Below are 15384 nucleotides of genomic sequence, written 5' to 3' on the forward strand. Positions count from 1 at the left end.
ACCCTTCCACCACCATGCTTGACACTTCATATGATGCCTTTGCGCTGGCATGTTGTTTGCTTTTGCGCTGTGCATCATGGCCAAACGTCTCCACTTTGGTCTCTTTGATCCAACGGACATTGTTGCAGAAGTCTTACGGTTTTGTTCAGTTGCAACTTTGCAAACCTAAGCCATGCCTGCCATGTTCATTTTCCTGGAAATCCATCCATCCAAACAAGTCAGAGTTCAGAGTTTTTCTAATTGTACCATCATGAAACATGCTAACTGAGGCCTGTAGAGTCTGAGATGTAGCTCTGTGGTTTTTTGCTGTTTCACAGAGCGTTGCAAAGTCAAACCTTGGGGTGAATTTGCTGGGATGTCCACTCCCAGGTTGTGATATTGTGTTAACACACAGCTGAATACTCTAGACCATCAAAGTGCCAAAATCTCTGCTTATATCGAAGTGGTCACACTTACTGACCACCTCTATAAAAGCCTCTTAATTCCTATAGAAGCAGGTAGGGTGTACTTGGATTTTCCTGTGAAAACTTTCTTTTTCATATGACTGTACCTTCATATTACTGTTACCGAGTCATAACTATAATCTGAATGGGACTGTATGAAGTACAAATCTGTTTCTGTACCTAATTGTGATAATTTTGGATCGAGGTATCCGAAAAGAGCTCCAAATTTAGGACATTTGGTAAACACGATGGTGTGATGATGACATCACTGCATTTCATTTTATTTATACGAGTGTCCCTGTTTTGTTTCTCACACCATATCCAATGGCGACGTCCACGGCCGGAAACCTGGAGTAAATTTTCTGATGCCACGTTCCTTAAAAGCTTAAATGACAAAACCATAGGAGGCAGCCACTTGAACATGTGGCTCAAATTTAGCGCAGACTGGTGAAGGAAAGCACAGATAATCATATGGATCCTAGGTGATAGGGATGAAAAGGTCAGGACAGATTTAGGACAGGATTTCATTATCCTGTGACATATAAAAAGCAGACAGAATGTCCAATGATGAGAGAAGGGCCACAGTTTTATTACACTGCAGAGGGCTGCTGCATTTCTTCTCTCATCATTGTGTTATACCCAGCTGGACTGTATTACTCTATTTTAGTCAACCAAAGTAGACATGTTTTGCTTATACACACACATATATATATATATATATATATATATATATATATATATATATATATATATATATATATATATATATATATATATATATATATATATGCTTATTCTTCTGAATTACTGACATATCAAATCAATGAGGTTTAGAGCCCACCACACAGCCTCCACCTTGTGCCTTTCATATCCTTCATCTGTCATCTGTTATTGACCACACTGATATTGTTCCTCCCTGTAACATATAACACTATAACAGTGTCAACATTTCATATCACACAAATTAGCACTTTATCCATCTGTACAGCTGGCTGGGACTTGCGGAGGCCTCTTGGTGAGAATCATGAAATCACACCACCACCACCTAATGAGTTGGGGGAGCAGGAAGGAGGTCCAAATATTGACAGCTAATACTTGATTGAAGGGTCGGGGTATCCCCCGACTCATCGGTGTGCGCTCAGACACGTGCAATGCAAAGCCCCAACTTACACCTTCATGTGCTACAGCTGTCTTTGACGTGCACAGACAGACGTGGATGCTTCACGCACGGTCCTCCGGCCCCGCGCCCTGCTGAGGCAGATACACAGCTTGACTGCGGGTGATCATTTCTAACTGACTTCATTTCTGGCCCAGACACACTCAGCTGGGTGCCAACACGTGCACATACACAAACACTGATTTATCTGAATCTCTACAACACAAACACACACCTGACTGAGTATCAGTTGGGGGGGGGGGGGGGGGTTCAGGTGGAAGTCCGCAGGGAAGGCTTCGCTGCATGGTCGACCTAAAAATATAAAGCACTAGGCGGTCTTTTGTGTATAAGCTGTAATCCTTGGAACTTGGAAAAAAAGGTAAGAAACAAAGACCTCTTTATATGTACATCTTCATGTTGTGAGGATATGGCAGCAAAAGTATCGCAGGCCTCTTGCAGCATAAGATTTACATTATTATAGTAAAAGGGAAATTAAGTATCAACTTCAGTTTCAGGAGGAAATGTAGATGTTCCTGACTCCATCGCTGTTCCACAATCAGCAACAGGTGATCACAGCCCTCCACCTGCTGGACAAAAACAACACCTGCAGCTTCTTCTTGGTCTACTTTGCTGCCCAGGAGCAGCTGGCATGTAACCTGCATTTGTTTCATTTCACTACAGGTAGAATGACCTGCTGTCACTTTACAGATTTTTCACGTCTTTATTTTACAATTGTGTTAATGTACTTTTTGACAGAAGCAGCAGCTTTTCTAACGAAACACTACACACTACAGCTGATGCTGCCGCGCCAGAGGCTGAAAATGTAAACTCACCTTACTGGCTTGGGTTTGGTGCAACAAGTCAATCAACATTTCTCAGCAGCAATGCATACTAACAGTGACAGAGTATTAGGTAATGGGCCCGTGGGCACAGCAATGTAAAAGGTTTCCAACCACCTCTACATAACAGACATCAAACACATCCTTTTGGGGGGGGGTCTTAGTCTCTGTCATTTTCTTTTGCATCTCATTTTGTACATTTTTGCTCTTCTTAGCAGAATTGGTCGAGTTTATTTAAATTAGTTGGTTTCCTGGCATGGACCCGACTTTTGAGCATAGTACGCGAATTTTCAGTGGGGTTGAGGTCAGGGCTTTACAGAAGCTTAACACTAGCCTGCTTTATCGTCCTGTTATTGAAATAATAACTGTCTAGCTGTTTGAGTTGACGTAAAGTTGACAAATGTGGAGGTAGTCCTCCTCCTTCATCATTCCATCCACTTTGTGCAGTGTACACATAAAGCACATGTACACATACGCATATCGGCCCCAGAGCTTGATGCTACCATCGCCATGCTTGACAGTTAGTACAGTGTTCTCAGGTTTGAAAGCCTAAAAAAAAAATGCATATATTTATATATTTGAGCCTGTATGTATACTTTAGACCCTGCATGGATTAGAGAAAATCCCAAATGAATTAAACTTCCACCCTGGAAAAAGAACAAATCGAATAAATCATTAAAAGGCCAAAATTACCCTGATTCATGCCCATGAGTGTCTGCAAACTTTTGATGACAATTGTATATGTTTTTATTCGGTTTCAAGTCATTTTTTTATGGCAGTTTGGTGCAGGTTATCATGCACCACTTTTTGTTTTGTTTGTTGATGTCCCAGCAACAAATGTTACCAGAAGTACCAGAAGTACACCACTACTGCATGAACTGAATAAAGTATTTTTCTTGAAAATTATAGTATAGTATAGAATTTGACTTTTTGTTGTTGATTTGACTTTGTTGATTGATGATATGTTTTGACCACAAGATGGTGCTAAATGTTGTAGCTATTAAAGCAGTGGGTGGTGGAAAATGTATTTGTAGTCTTTATAATAAGTAAAAATGTCTTTACATCTGTAGATGCTGGGTTTTCTTTTGAGAAAACTGAAACTTGGAAAACAGTTTTTCAAGTTTTCCAAGTTTAAAAGTAGTAGTTATATATACAGCAGAGGTGCAGATATTTAAACCCCAGTGGGGAGGGGGGGGGTCCCCTGGAGGTGTTTGTTGACCCACCATTGTTCATATGCATAATCACATGCGCCAGGGTGTAAAAAAAAAAAAAAAAGGCCTGGGTCATTACAATGAAACCACTGTGAGACTTCACACCATTCTATCAAATGACCTATCGAGGTCACCTGAAGAAAGGTGTGAGTGGGGGTTGAGGTGCCAGAGAAGGGAGATCAGGACTGCATTGTAAATATGTGGGTCTCTCCACCATTTGGTTTGAGAACTGAAGAAGCCTTTTGGATGAGAGGGTGAAACGTCTAAAGAAATGTAAAGAAGTCCAGTCGTTTTTCTAAAGAGGCCCTCTGCTTCTTTCATGTCTCACGTTTACTGCATGTATTCCAAATAATCATTGTTTCAGATTTGTTTGCATTTTATTTCAGTCATAAGTGCAACCTCAGTTCTTTTAAATAAATGCTAGGGATCAACTTCTTAATAGAACAGAATAGTATGCCTTTATTGTCATTATACAGAATGCACAATGAAATTAACAGCGGTGTGAAAGACACAAAGCATTACTGGCATGAAAAGCAAAGGAGGAGCAGCAGACGAAACTGAGATCCGCTAACAAGTTAAACCAGTTTTACATGAGGGGTGAGGAAAAAAGAGCGCATATAATCAGTTGCTAATTGCTGCATCTGTAACAGAGCACACACACACACACACACACACACAAAGAACAAACAGCACCTGAAAGACAAAAACTAAAACAGAGACAAGCACAAAATCTTGCTTTGTCTGTTTGTGTGTAGGTGTCTGTGTATTGTGTGTGTGTGTACTTGGTAACAAGGTTGAGAAGCTGCAACTACGCTCCCCAGAAGCCCAAGAAACACAGAGAGCCGTCAGCCACACCCCAGGAGGTCAAGAGGTTTGTTAAAAGACTGAATCACCTCCCCATTCACATCTTGGCTACCCCCTCTGGAGGATGCCTTCCTATGGCACCACAAAAGGCAATGAATGCCTGTCTCCTCAACACTCCCCAGCCCCCTCCCAAAAAACAATTCCCAGAACCAGGAGGCCAGGATCACTACCTCCACTCATTTCCCTTCCCTTTCTTTTATAGATTGCCCTTCTGTACTCATATACTCATCAAACCCAGCTCCCCTCCATAGTTCCATTTTTTTGACTGCTACCTGAGGCTGAAAAAGATGCCTAATATCTGGAAAACATCCAGTAAAGTATCCATGCCCGAGAAGACCCCAGCGGCTTTTATGTATGATGTTATAAAGTCCTTCAAAATGCACATTTCACAGCACTTTTGATTTGAGGATTTCTATTTCTTTTATAATGGGCCCTTGGGCTCATCAGCTTCCTTCTCCCACCTTTTAATCCTGTGAGAGAGGCACAGGAAGGTTTTAGGAAAGCGAAAATGATTTGTGAAGCTAAAGGTAAATTTGATTAATTATAAAGTTACAAATTACATTTGTGGCCATTTTAACATTATTTTCTCTTCGTAAATATGCATTGCTCCCGAAAAGAAACAAAAACAAAGTCTAACATGTTTACATTAAAATAAATTAAACAATTAGTATTTTTTTAAAGGGAGATGGGGGGGGGGGGGCTCATTCAATTTTAAACATTATCCGCGCAGTTACTGACCATTTAAAAAAAAAAAAAAAAAAAAAGTGAGGGCAGAGGAGGACGGCACTGACGTCATAGGTCATGTGACTGGTTTGTTTTGCTTGCTCCAGCTCGTTCCGACGAAAACACAGGCAGAGGAAGGAAGCGACGACATCAAACCACCTAAAGGCTCGTACCTATCTGTCGGTATTTCACCGATAAGCTGCCAGCGCCGCGGCCACGGATCGTTTTATACGCCGTTTTTAGTTTTTATATCGCTGCTTTGAAACAGACTCTACCTCCTCCGTGTTCACCTACTGCCAGCTGACTGACTTTGACGCAACATGCCTTCAGAAAAATCCTTCAAACAAAGAAGGACGTACGGTAGGTCTCACCGCTGCTTGTTTTCAGCGCTCAGCTCCTCCGCTTCGTGCCGTTTGTGTAACACTGTGAGCTTTCAGCTGTAACCCGAATTGTTCTCTGAACTGCGCAAAAAAAAAAAAAGAAAAAAGAAAAGTGAATTACAGCGTCGGTGTGCGCGGGTCAGGTGGCTGTTTAGTTGTTGTCCCTGTGCCGATTATCAGCGTACATTTTGTCAGGCTGCTTGTGTACTGCTGATTAGCAAAGCCAGCCACCTCCTCGGGCCTGTGCTCGTTTCAACTTCTAGAAGAAGACGCTTGTTTCAGTTTGTGTACCTTCAGCTTTAGATGGGTTGAACGTATTGGGGCTGTGAGTGGAGGCCCCTCTCTTCTCTTTCTGCCTCTCTCAAGTGTTTACTTGTGTTGGAGCACTGTGAGAAAAACAAAGTGGTGTCGAAATGCAGGGCAAAGAGAAGAGAGCTGCAGGATTGGGGGATGGGACAGTTTGTGGAGGAGAAGAAAATAGTTCAGAAGAGGAGAAAATGTGAAAGGGGGATGCAAAACGTGCAGTTTACGTTTCTTTCCGTCTTTCTTTTTCTTTCTTTCTTTTTTTTTATGGTTTTCGTGGGCAGCCCATAAACTCGATGCAGATTATACTTTCAGTTGTGCTTTCCCAGCCCACCAAATGCAAGGCCTGCAGACACTGCTGAGTTTCCATAACGTCATATAAACCAGATTCTTTAACACTCTTATCCTGTTCATTAGCTTTACTGCGTTTAAGAAAACACAATGCAACTGATGAAGAGTTCAATACAGCAGAAATTTGTTTTCTCAAAGGCCTTAATGGCCAAGACTCAAAAAATATGGCACTTTTTTTAATCTGTATGTGGGTGCTAGAAATTTGAACAACCTACCAAATGATGTGAACAGCTTTTAACATATAAAATTGTGCCAAACAATGAGATAAATAACCTTTAACTTGCTGCATTTTTTTTTCAACCCTGTATCATAGAGACCATCTAATAAACACAGATGTGTGCACGCCTTCATGTTTGGAAATCTGTTTCTCAGGATCACTAAAAGGACCTGAGCTCCAGTTTAGCATCATGTTGTTGGTCTAAATTTGCACAAACAGAGCTGGTGAGTGCCAGCCTGCACTGGCAAACATGTGTTATGTGTACATATGAGGATGTTAAAGTTGGCGTGATGCTGTGACAGACTTGTTGGACTGCAGCTCACTGCTAGTTCAGGTGATCATGTGAATATTTGTACTGTTACGCCAGTTCAGAACCAGTTTGTGTGTATAAGGGTATGTTTACAGAGTGATAGTGGTCAGGATGCTTTTCATTTAATCTCCATGTATCTTATGTATACACGATAATCTGGCTCCACGTGTTGAGATAGTTATATATTTTTAAGTTGACTCATTACATTGTTACCAGGTCTGTCATAGAATGACTCATCAACCAAAGCGGAGTTTTCCAGTGTTGCTTGAGGTAACTGACTAAATCCCAGTCTGACATAACAGAACTTTATTTAAAAAAGCACAGCCTTTTAGCCTCAAGGTCAGTTACTTCCCAGTTTGTTTGCTTTTTGTGGATTTCTTTACTTTGAGTTGAGGCCCATGACTCAGCAGCTGGTTTTTTTTCTCAGGTCTGATCACAAGAGACTGACGCATGCAGAACTTCCTTGTTCCAGACTGAAATGCAGTCGTGGAATAATGTAATAATGGAACTGTGTGTTCACAGTTCAATTTTAGCATGAAAATAAGCATTTATCCTTTGGCAGCAGCATGTTAATCAGTTAATTCAGTTAGACATTTCTTACAGTGAACACACTGAAAAAATGACACAGTTTACCTTTTAAACAACCGCTTCTTTTAGCAGCGGGTCACAAAAATACCATAAAGATTCAACTTTTTTCTATTGTCTCTACCAAAAGTTTCATTGTAATTCAAGGTCCAAAATTTGACATCTGTCCTTCAAGGAGAATTTGGCCATCAGGCAGTGCTGCTGCTCTGTCAGCTCACCTGATGTTTTTTCTTTCTTTTTTTGTCGTCATGCATGCTGGCCATAGACTGTGTACAGAAATGTCACCACCATGACGCCACCTGTTGGTAACCATATTTGGTCAAGAGGACTCTTAAAGTTAGCAGCTAAAGCCAACAGGCTTGGTTAGCAGCTGGATCTATGAACTGTACAGGTGCGGTGCAGAGGCGTACATATTTGCTAATCACAGACTGATTAAATGGTAGAATTTCAGTCCAATCAGGAACTGTGTTACTGATTTATCACTGTGGAGGGAAAGCCAAATTATTAGGTCCACTTTCAGCCAAGATTTTAAGCGACTAGAATACAAGAAACACACAATATGTAATTTTTATCTTTTTCAGTGCCCGTAATCAGTGCAAACTTTGAATAGAAAATAAGTGGATCATAATTTTTGCCTAATGATCTGCTAATCACTGCAGAACAATGGTGTTGGACCATGAGTGGATTTTAGAAAATCCCATCATGTTTTCACTAGAGAGCTTTCCCCTATTAAGCAGTTTAAATAACAGTTTATTCCCACATGATTCTTCATATTAAGCTTTGTGTCTGTAATCCTATTATGATTTTTTTTTTTTTTTTTATTAAAGTGGACCTGTTATACTTTTTCCTTATGTTTTCACATCTGTAAACTGTTAAACTGGTGGTGGTGCTCATATTAAATGTAACCAAGCTTTCAAATATTGAGGTGAGCGTATGCACAAGTAATCCCTGCTTTCCAAAAACTCAGACTGCCCCGACCACTGCGTTTCAGGCATTTTGTTTTTCTACTCTAGGCTTTGTATGATGTCAGTAAGAGCAGGCGTCCCTAATATGATCATCTGAGACTTGCAGCTCTGACTGTGAACACAGCGGCCCCACCCAGCTGCTGTCCTGTTTGTGCGGGGCAGCCAATAAAGATGAACGGCTTGTTTCAGACAGTGGATAAACTGAGGGGCTACGCCAAGGCGGAGTATGAGATAAGATGTATTTTAAACTGTGAATCTTTGTAGTACAAAAAACTTACATGTGTTAAAAACATTTGAATAGTAATAATAGGACCCTGAAGTTTCACAGTAGATCAGATAAGAAATGGTGGACAGCCAGTTAAAGCTGTGAGATGCTTTATTCTGACGTGCATTACCTCCCCCAACATGTTGAACCACAGGCTGTAATAATGACGGTCGCCTCATATGAGACTCAAAGGCAGAGACGAATGTGTAAAACAAACTGTATGCAAATTGGACAGGCTTTGCTGCCTGCTTTTTACCGTCTTTATCTTTGACCTCGTTTATGTTTTATCAGCTGATTCCAGTTGATGCCCATTAACCTGTTTTTCTGCCCCACAGAACAGCGAGTAGAAGATGTCAGACTGATCCGGGAGCAGCACCCCAACAAGATACCTGTGAGTTGAAGTACATGCTCAAAGAGTTTGAAGCTGAAAGTCATGTTGGTGTCATTGTGGATGAGTATGATGTGCACAGCAGCAGCACACAGCAACTTCCTGTGGCAAAAAATGTTACCCCCCCATATTTCCTGGTTGTAGTTCAAAGTGAATTTTTAAATGTCTTTCGTCTGCATCAGAAGGGGCTTTCTGTTTCGTGTGGACTTTGTTGGGGATGCGTTTTAGCAGTGTAGCGTAGCAGGTGTCGTTTCTGGGTCTTATTAAAAATGGGTGCAGCTGCATCAGTGAGGGGCCAGCGCCTCTTAGCAACCACCAATAAACAAATGCACACCTCGTGTTTCACCTGCTTGTTTTATCACCCTGAGATAGAATATCAGCACAGCTTTCCATCTGCTGCTCCATGTAAAGGCTCTTCTCGTCTTGAAAGCACCAGTGTGTGTGTGTGTGTGTGTGTGTGTGTGTGTGTGCTTCCTGTGTGCTCCCTGGGGTTATAAACTGCCATGTCACAGTACGTGTTGAGACCAGAGGCAGATGCGCTGCGTCACTGTAATGTAACTCCACCCAGACAACCACAGCGGAGCCTGAAGGGGTGGGTGAGCAGAAGATAGACTGATAATAGCTGTCACACTAGTTTCTGGCTCATTAGTGTCCTGCTTTCATGATACACAGAGGTCAGCGAATTTCTGAATACTTCAGCTGATACAGTACTGTGCAAAACTCTTGAGTCACCCTTAATTTCTTTATTTCTTTTGCTAGGAAAATGGGTGTAAACATGCATGGAAATGCAGCATATAAGCTGAAAACAGTGTTTTATTTAAAAAAAGACCATTTGTCCTGCACCTTTGAGGTGGCTCTCCTGTGTTGTGTCATGTGTTTGTGGGGTGATTGTTTGGTTTCTCCTACATAAGCACTCCGATCACTCCTCGCTGCATTGCACAGCATACACTAGTTTGTGTTTGGCTGTTTTTGCCCTTGGGAGGAACCAGTTTTTGTGAGGTAATGACCCACACCCTTCTTTTTCACAACTTGTGATGACTCACATGATTAATAGTGGGTCAGCAATCCTTAAGACCACCTCCAAGTGGACAATCCCCACTAGGGGTTAAATTCTAGTGATGAGACTACTGTGTCCAGAAATCCAGGAAGTTTCGAGTGTGGGACGAGATCCTCTCTGGGGAAGCAGCTGAATGAGCTCCAGGACTACAGCAGCCAGCCGCACACTAAACTTTCAAAAAAAAGCCAGAGCGAGTTGTGAAGCTGACACAGGAGACTGTTTGCATCTTTTACTTCCTTACACATAAAATAAGGATTAATAATCTAAACTGTTGCTCTAATCTTTTATCTTAATTTAAACACAAACGTCAGTCAGCAGATCACTGGCCTGTGAAAGCAGCTCTGTCATTGTCTTGTTGCACACTCAGCAGAAATAGTGAAGAGGTTTATTGAGGCTGCTGCTTTTCTGCCCAGATGAAATGCATTAGCATGCCGGGCGAGAGCTGAGGATGCTCTGTGTCAGCTGGCCTTAGTGTCAGAGACCCTTAGGATCCAGGGTCTGGACTCTCAGTCTGATTCCACACAGCCTCTGGATGTTGTGGGACATTGTCTGAAGTTTTTCTTTGTCAACAGGTTATTACCATCACTACTGAAATACATTTGTTAATGCTATTCAGTTTTGGACATGCATATGGACAGGTAGTTATTCTAATACATCATTAAACTGTTTTCTAGCTCCCTTGGAAGAGGCCTGTGTAGTTGGTGTCCTTGTAGTGTAACGTCTGCACAGTCACAACTAATTGGAGGGTACACAAACATTCGTACAGAGTCTGTTATTACTCTGAAATGTAGGCCACTCTGCCCCAAGCAGATCCTCACATACTCATGGACACACACACACACACACAAGTGTAAAACTGGCCTTAGGTCGGCCATGCTGTGTGGGTAGAGTGTGCAGGCCATTCACTCAGTTGCAGAGAATCACAGCAATTTTGCACGTCTGCTGTCGGTGCTATCGGAGATCACAGAGTGTGCTAAGGCTAAAGATCGTGTGATGCCAGGTCATAGTGCATCAGGTGTTTGCATTCTCACAGGCATCTCTGTGTGGTAGGGGCTACAAGCCATTTTCACGGCTGCAGTGCATGCGTGTAAATGGCTTCATCAGTGCCCATACGATAATTATGAAATGCCATAATTTTAATTTTCAGGGTCTACTAGAACAGGGCAACGTGGTGGTTATGTGGTGGTGGCTGTAGCTCAGTAGGTAGAGCAGGTCACCTACTGATCAGAAGGTCAGCGGTTCAATTCCTGGCTACTCCAGGCTACATGCCAATGTATCCTTGGGCAAGATACTTAACCCCAAGTTGCTCTCCGACCGTTCCGTCGGAGTGTGAATGTGTGTGGATGTTATATAATTAAAAAAGCACTTAGCTTAGTTAACATGGAAGTGCTTGTATGAATGGGTGTGCATGGGTAAATGTAAAAAACATGTTGTATAAGCGCTTTGAGTGCTCTGACTGAGTAGAAAAGCGCTATATAAGAACTAGTCCATTTACCATTCACTGTTGCCTCACAGCTAGAAGGTCTTGATTTGAATCCACATTGGCCGTTCCCTCTCTGTGTGGAGTTTGCATGCTCTCCCCGTGCTTGCGTGGGTTTCCTCCCACAGTCCAAAGACATGCAGTTACTGGGGTTAGGTTAATTGGTGATTCTAAATTGCCCATAGGTGTGGATGTGAGTGTGAATGGTTGTCTGTCTGTCTCTCTGTTAGCCCTGCAACAGGCTGGTGACCTGTAAAGGGTGTACCCTGCCTCTCGCCCTGTGACAGCTGGGACAGCCCACCCCCAACCCAGATGTTAACCACCTCTGTGCCTGGTGCTTTGGTTTCTCCAGCACTGGACTGACTTGTTTTGCGTTCCCTCAGTTAAAACAGTTAGGACGAAGCATGTGATCAGAAGGATCAGAGGTTGAGAGTGCGGCCTGACTGACAGCGATGGGATGTTTTGGGGTTTTTTTTGTAAGGCAGGCTTCGATTTGTCGTTAAAGTCACCGGTGGCTGCAGAGCATTAAGTGGAGGCTGACAGCCTTGGTTTATCCAGCACATCAGTGTGAGTTAAATTGGGTTTGCCCAGCCTTTAATACAGAGTCTGATAGCGATTCTGTCTGAAGTGCAGTGCACTCAGTGTTAATCCTGCGGGTCTGAAACCCATCTTAATTACACGTCTTAGTGAAACGATGGAATTTCCTTTCCAGGCTAAAGCAAATCAGTCTTGATCCAGTAGATGTGAATTTCAGATTCACAAGGACACGACTGTGAGGCAGAGGGCTTTTTTAACCTCTCCATCTGATACGTGCAGCTAAAGCTTCCTTATTATATCTCACTATTGACACTGGTTTCAATGCACTTTCACACACATAAAGGGCACAGGAAAATTTCCATTCATGAAAATCGAGCAGATAAAAGAAGAAAAAGAGGAGAAATTGATTATTGATCATGTTTTTGTCTCCTGTAGGTGATTATTGAGAGATATAAAGGAGAAAAGCAGCTCCCCATCCTGGACAAGACCAAGTTCCTGGTGCCAGACCACGTCAACATGAGTGAACTTATCAAAATCATCAGGTAGACCTGAATCTTTCCTTTCCTTTCACCTTTTTTCTTTTCATTTCTTTTCATGGTATGATCTCACTGGCTCTTCTCTCTTTCTTTGGCTTTCCTTTCCCCTTCCTTTCACTCTCCTTTCATTTTCATTTTCCTTCCTTTTTCTTTTTTCTACGCACACATTTTCCTGTCATTTATTCCATTCTCCTCTTTTCCTTTCCTGTTTCTTACATTTATTTTGCTCTCATGTTCTGGGGATTTCATCTCTTCTCTCCCCCCCTTTCATTTCTTTCCTCATATATATATTCAGTGTTCCCATAAGTTTTCCTTACTTCTTTTTCTTTTTCCCTTTCATCCTCCTTATTTTTCTTTTCTATTCACTCTGCTCCTCCTTTCCTTTGCTTGATCCACCTCTCCCTTTTTCAATTCTCTAGATTTCCTTTTCTTTCCACACCTTTCCCCTCTCTCTTTTCCTTTCATAAGCTCTCTCCTCTAACTTTTCTTTTTCTGTTTTACACACTCTTGATACTTTAGTTGTTTTCCTTCAATCTCATCTCCTTTTTTCTTCCCCTTTCCTCACTCTTGTCATGTCTTTCATTCCCCACCAGGAGGCGACTCCAGCTAAACTCCAACCAGGCTTTCTTCCTGCTGGTTAACGGTCACAGTATGGTGTCTGTGTCAGCGGCCATCTCTGAGGTGTACGAGCGAGAGCGCGACCAAGACGGCTTCCTCTACATGGTGTACGCGTCCCAGGAGACCTTCGGCGGCGCCGCGACCGCCCAGTGAACGACCTTTCTTCATCCCTTCTTTTCTTCTTCCGCTGGGCCTGGCGACTGGACAGTTGTAGTTTTTAGTCTCCCCACTTTTTCATGTTTCCTGCCACACCCTTTTAAGTATTAACTGTAAGAGCTAAAACACAGACACAAACTGCTAAATCTAAACACAGCATCTGATCGTTTGCCAGCTCACACCGGTTCAGGTTGTGTGTCTGTGTACCGCCACTCTCAGCCAGTAGCATAATGCCGCAAGGGTTGACCAGAACAGCAGAGTTTAGGTAGAAAAATCCCCCCCCACACACACACACACCCCCCCCCAACCAAGTGTAATGATGACTCAGGCCAATAAGAGTCTTTCCTCTTTGTTGTTGTCCTCTCTGGATACATTGTGTCCACTGTCAAGTACATGTTGATGGCATTTTTGTTTCCAGTGTTGTGGTTACATGTCTGTTTATGTTAATGTATATATACATTTCAGGTAGTGATGTTACATAAAAGGTGCCGGGGCTCACCACTTAACTGTCTCTCTATATATACATTAGACAGTGAACAATGCCAGCCCTCTGTTGCAGTTAGAAGATAAAGCTTGGGGATTTCTTTAGCCACAGAGATTTGAAAATGAATAGAGGAGCTCCTTAAGCGGCACGTCTCATCAGATTACATATATGGTCCTTCTTTGCTGTTTTTAATGCCTCCTTGCATTGTAGTCAAAAGCATCCTCACTGTCTGATGTTAGGAAGCTGCTTTGCTCTTGAAACAGATGATTGTAGTCCACTAAAAAAAAGAAGGAAAAAAAAAAAAAAGATGCCTTGGTGTACAGATGATGTTGAATATGAATATGAAAGGGGTTCCGATGTGAGTGTAACCAAGTGGATTTTGGACACACTATGAGGAGCGTGGTGTGATTGCATGAATGAATGGAGGATGATGGTGTTGCTGTTAAAAAAAAAAAATGCAGACGAGGGGAGGGGGGTTGCCATGTCCTCATCCTTTTTTGTTTTTTTTTTTTTGTTGTTGTTGCAAAAACCAGGATTGGAAAGAGCAAAACACGGGCAGGTTCACGAGTGTTGTGTCTGGCTCTGTTTTCCCTTTAACCCACAGGGCTGATCCCCCCACCCCCCCACCCCACAGAGCTGTCACTGCTGTTTTGTTTCACTTCACTGAAATACAAGAAGCGCTGTCACTATGAGGGAATTTAGGAATTTACACCTGCCCGGTGGGTTTTTAAAGGGCTGCACTCTTGCACCATCTTCCTAACAGATAGAGGTTTAGCTGCTTTATATCACAGTATTTTATCTTTTTTTTTTTTTGTTTTTATTTAATGTGATTTTTATTTGACTGTACGATGTCTTGACTCTTCGCTGTCTGCAGTACAAATAGTGTAAGCCACTGTGTGTTTGTAACAGAGGGGTGGAGCGTTTGTGTGTGCGCGCACTGCCTTTTCTGCCTGCTCCTCTGTTTCACACACATTCACACACAGCAATATCACGCAGCCTCCTTTGTGTATTTATGTTGGTATTTTGTAAACAATAAAAGGAGAAAAAAAATATGGGTTTCCTGTGTTATTCTGACCATTAAACCCTAAATTAAGGATTTTTTTATTGGTTTGTAAACTGTAAATCAGTATTAGCAGTTTTGATGAAAGGCTCATTAGATTAATTTGAATTTTTAAGCCACATTTTAAAGTTCAGCACCAAACAGCAGTCTTCCTTTAAGTTCTTTTTGCTGAAGCTCAATGAGATCGAACCAGAGATCTGTGAAAGAAGGGTGTTGCAGATGGTCGTAGTAAAGAGCAGCAACACCCTACAAAGTTACTGATGTACAGCAAAAACACATCAGCCAGTTCAGGGTGTGGAAGCGAGCATAAAAATCTAGCCCTGGTATTTACTCTTAGGCAGTAAAATGCTCTTGAGCATCTAGAAATAATTTAATAAATCTTATTAGTTTAAAAAAACAATAAAGGCATTTTGATAGTCGACTAGTCCACCTTCAAATATGGCAAATCTCAAATAA

The 15384-nt window shown here is 42.0% G+C and overlaps 1 protein-coding gene across 1 annotated transcript; it reads left to right on the forward strand.

Annotated features, from left to right (window-relative positions):
• Window positions 1-5335: 5335 nt before the first annotated feature.
• Window positions 5336-14174, forward strand: map1lc3b (microtubule-associated protein 1 light chain 3 beta). Its single transcript, XM_030731239.1, has 4 exons — window positions 5336-5596; window positions 8948-9003; window positions 12510-12616; window positions 13204-14174. The coding sequence occupies exons 1-4, from the start codon at window positions 5557-5559 to the stop codon at window positions 13379-13381; spliced, it is 381 nt and encodes a 126-aa protein (XP_030587099.1). The 5' UTR covers window positions 5336-5556; the 3' UTR covers window positions 13382-14174.
• The last annotated feature ends 1210 nt before the right edge of the window (window positions 14175-15384 follow it).

Source organism: Archocentrus centrarchus, chromosome 6 (assembly GCF_007364275.1).
Source record: "Archocentrus centrarchus isolate MPI-CPG fArcCen1 chromosome 6, fArcCen1, whole genome shotgun sequence".
Lineage (NCBI taxonomy): Eukaryota > Metazoa > Chordata > Actinopteri > Cichliformes > Cichlidae > Archocentrus > Archocentrus centrarchus.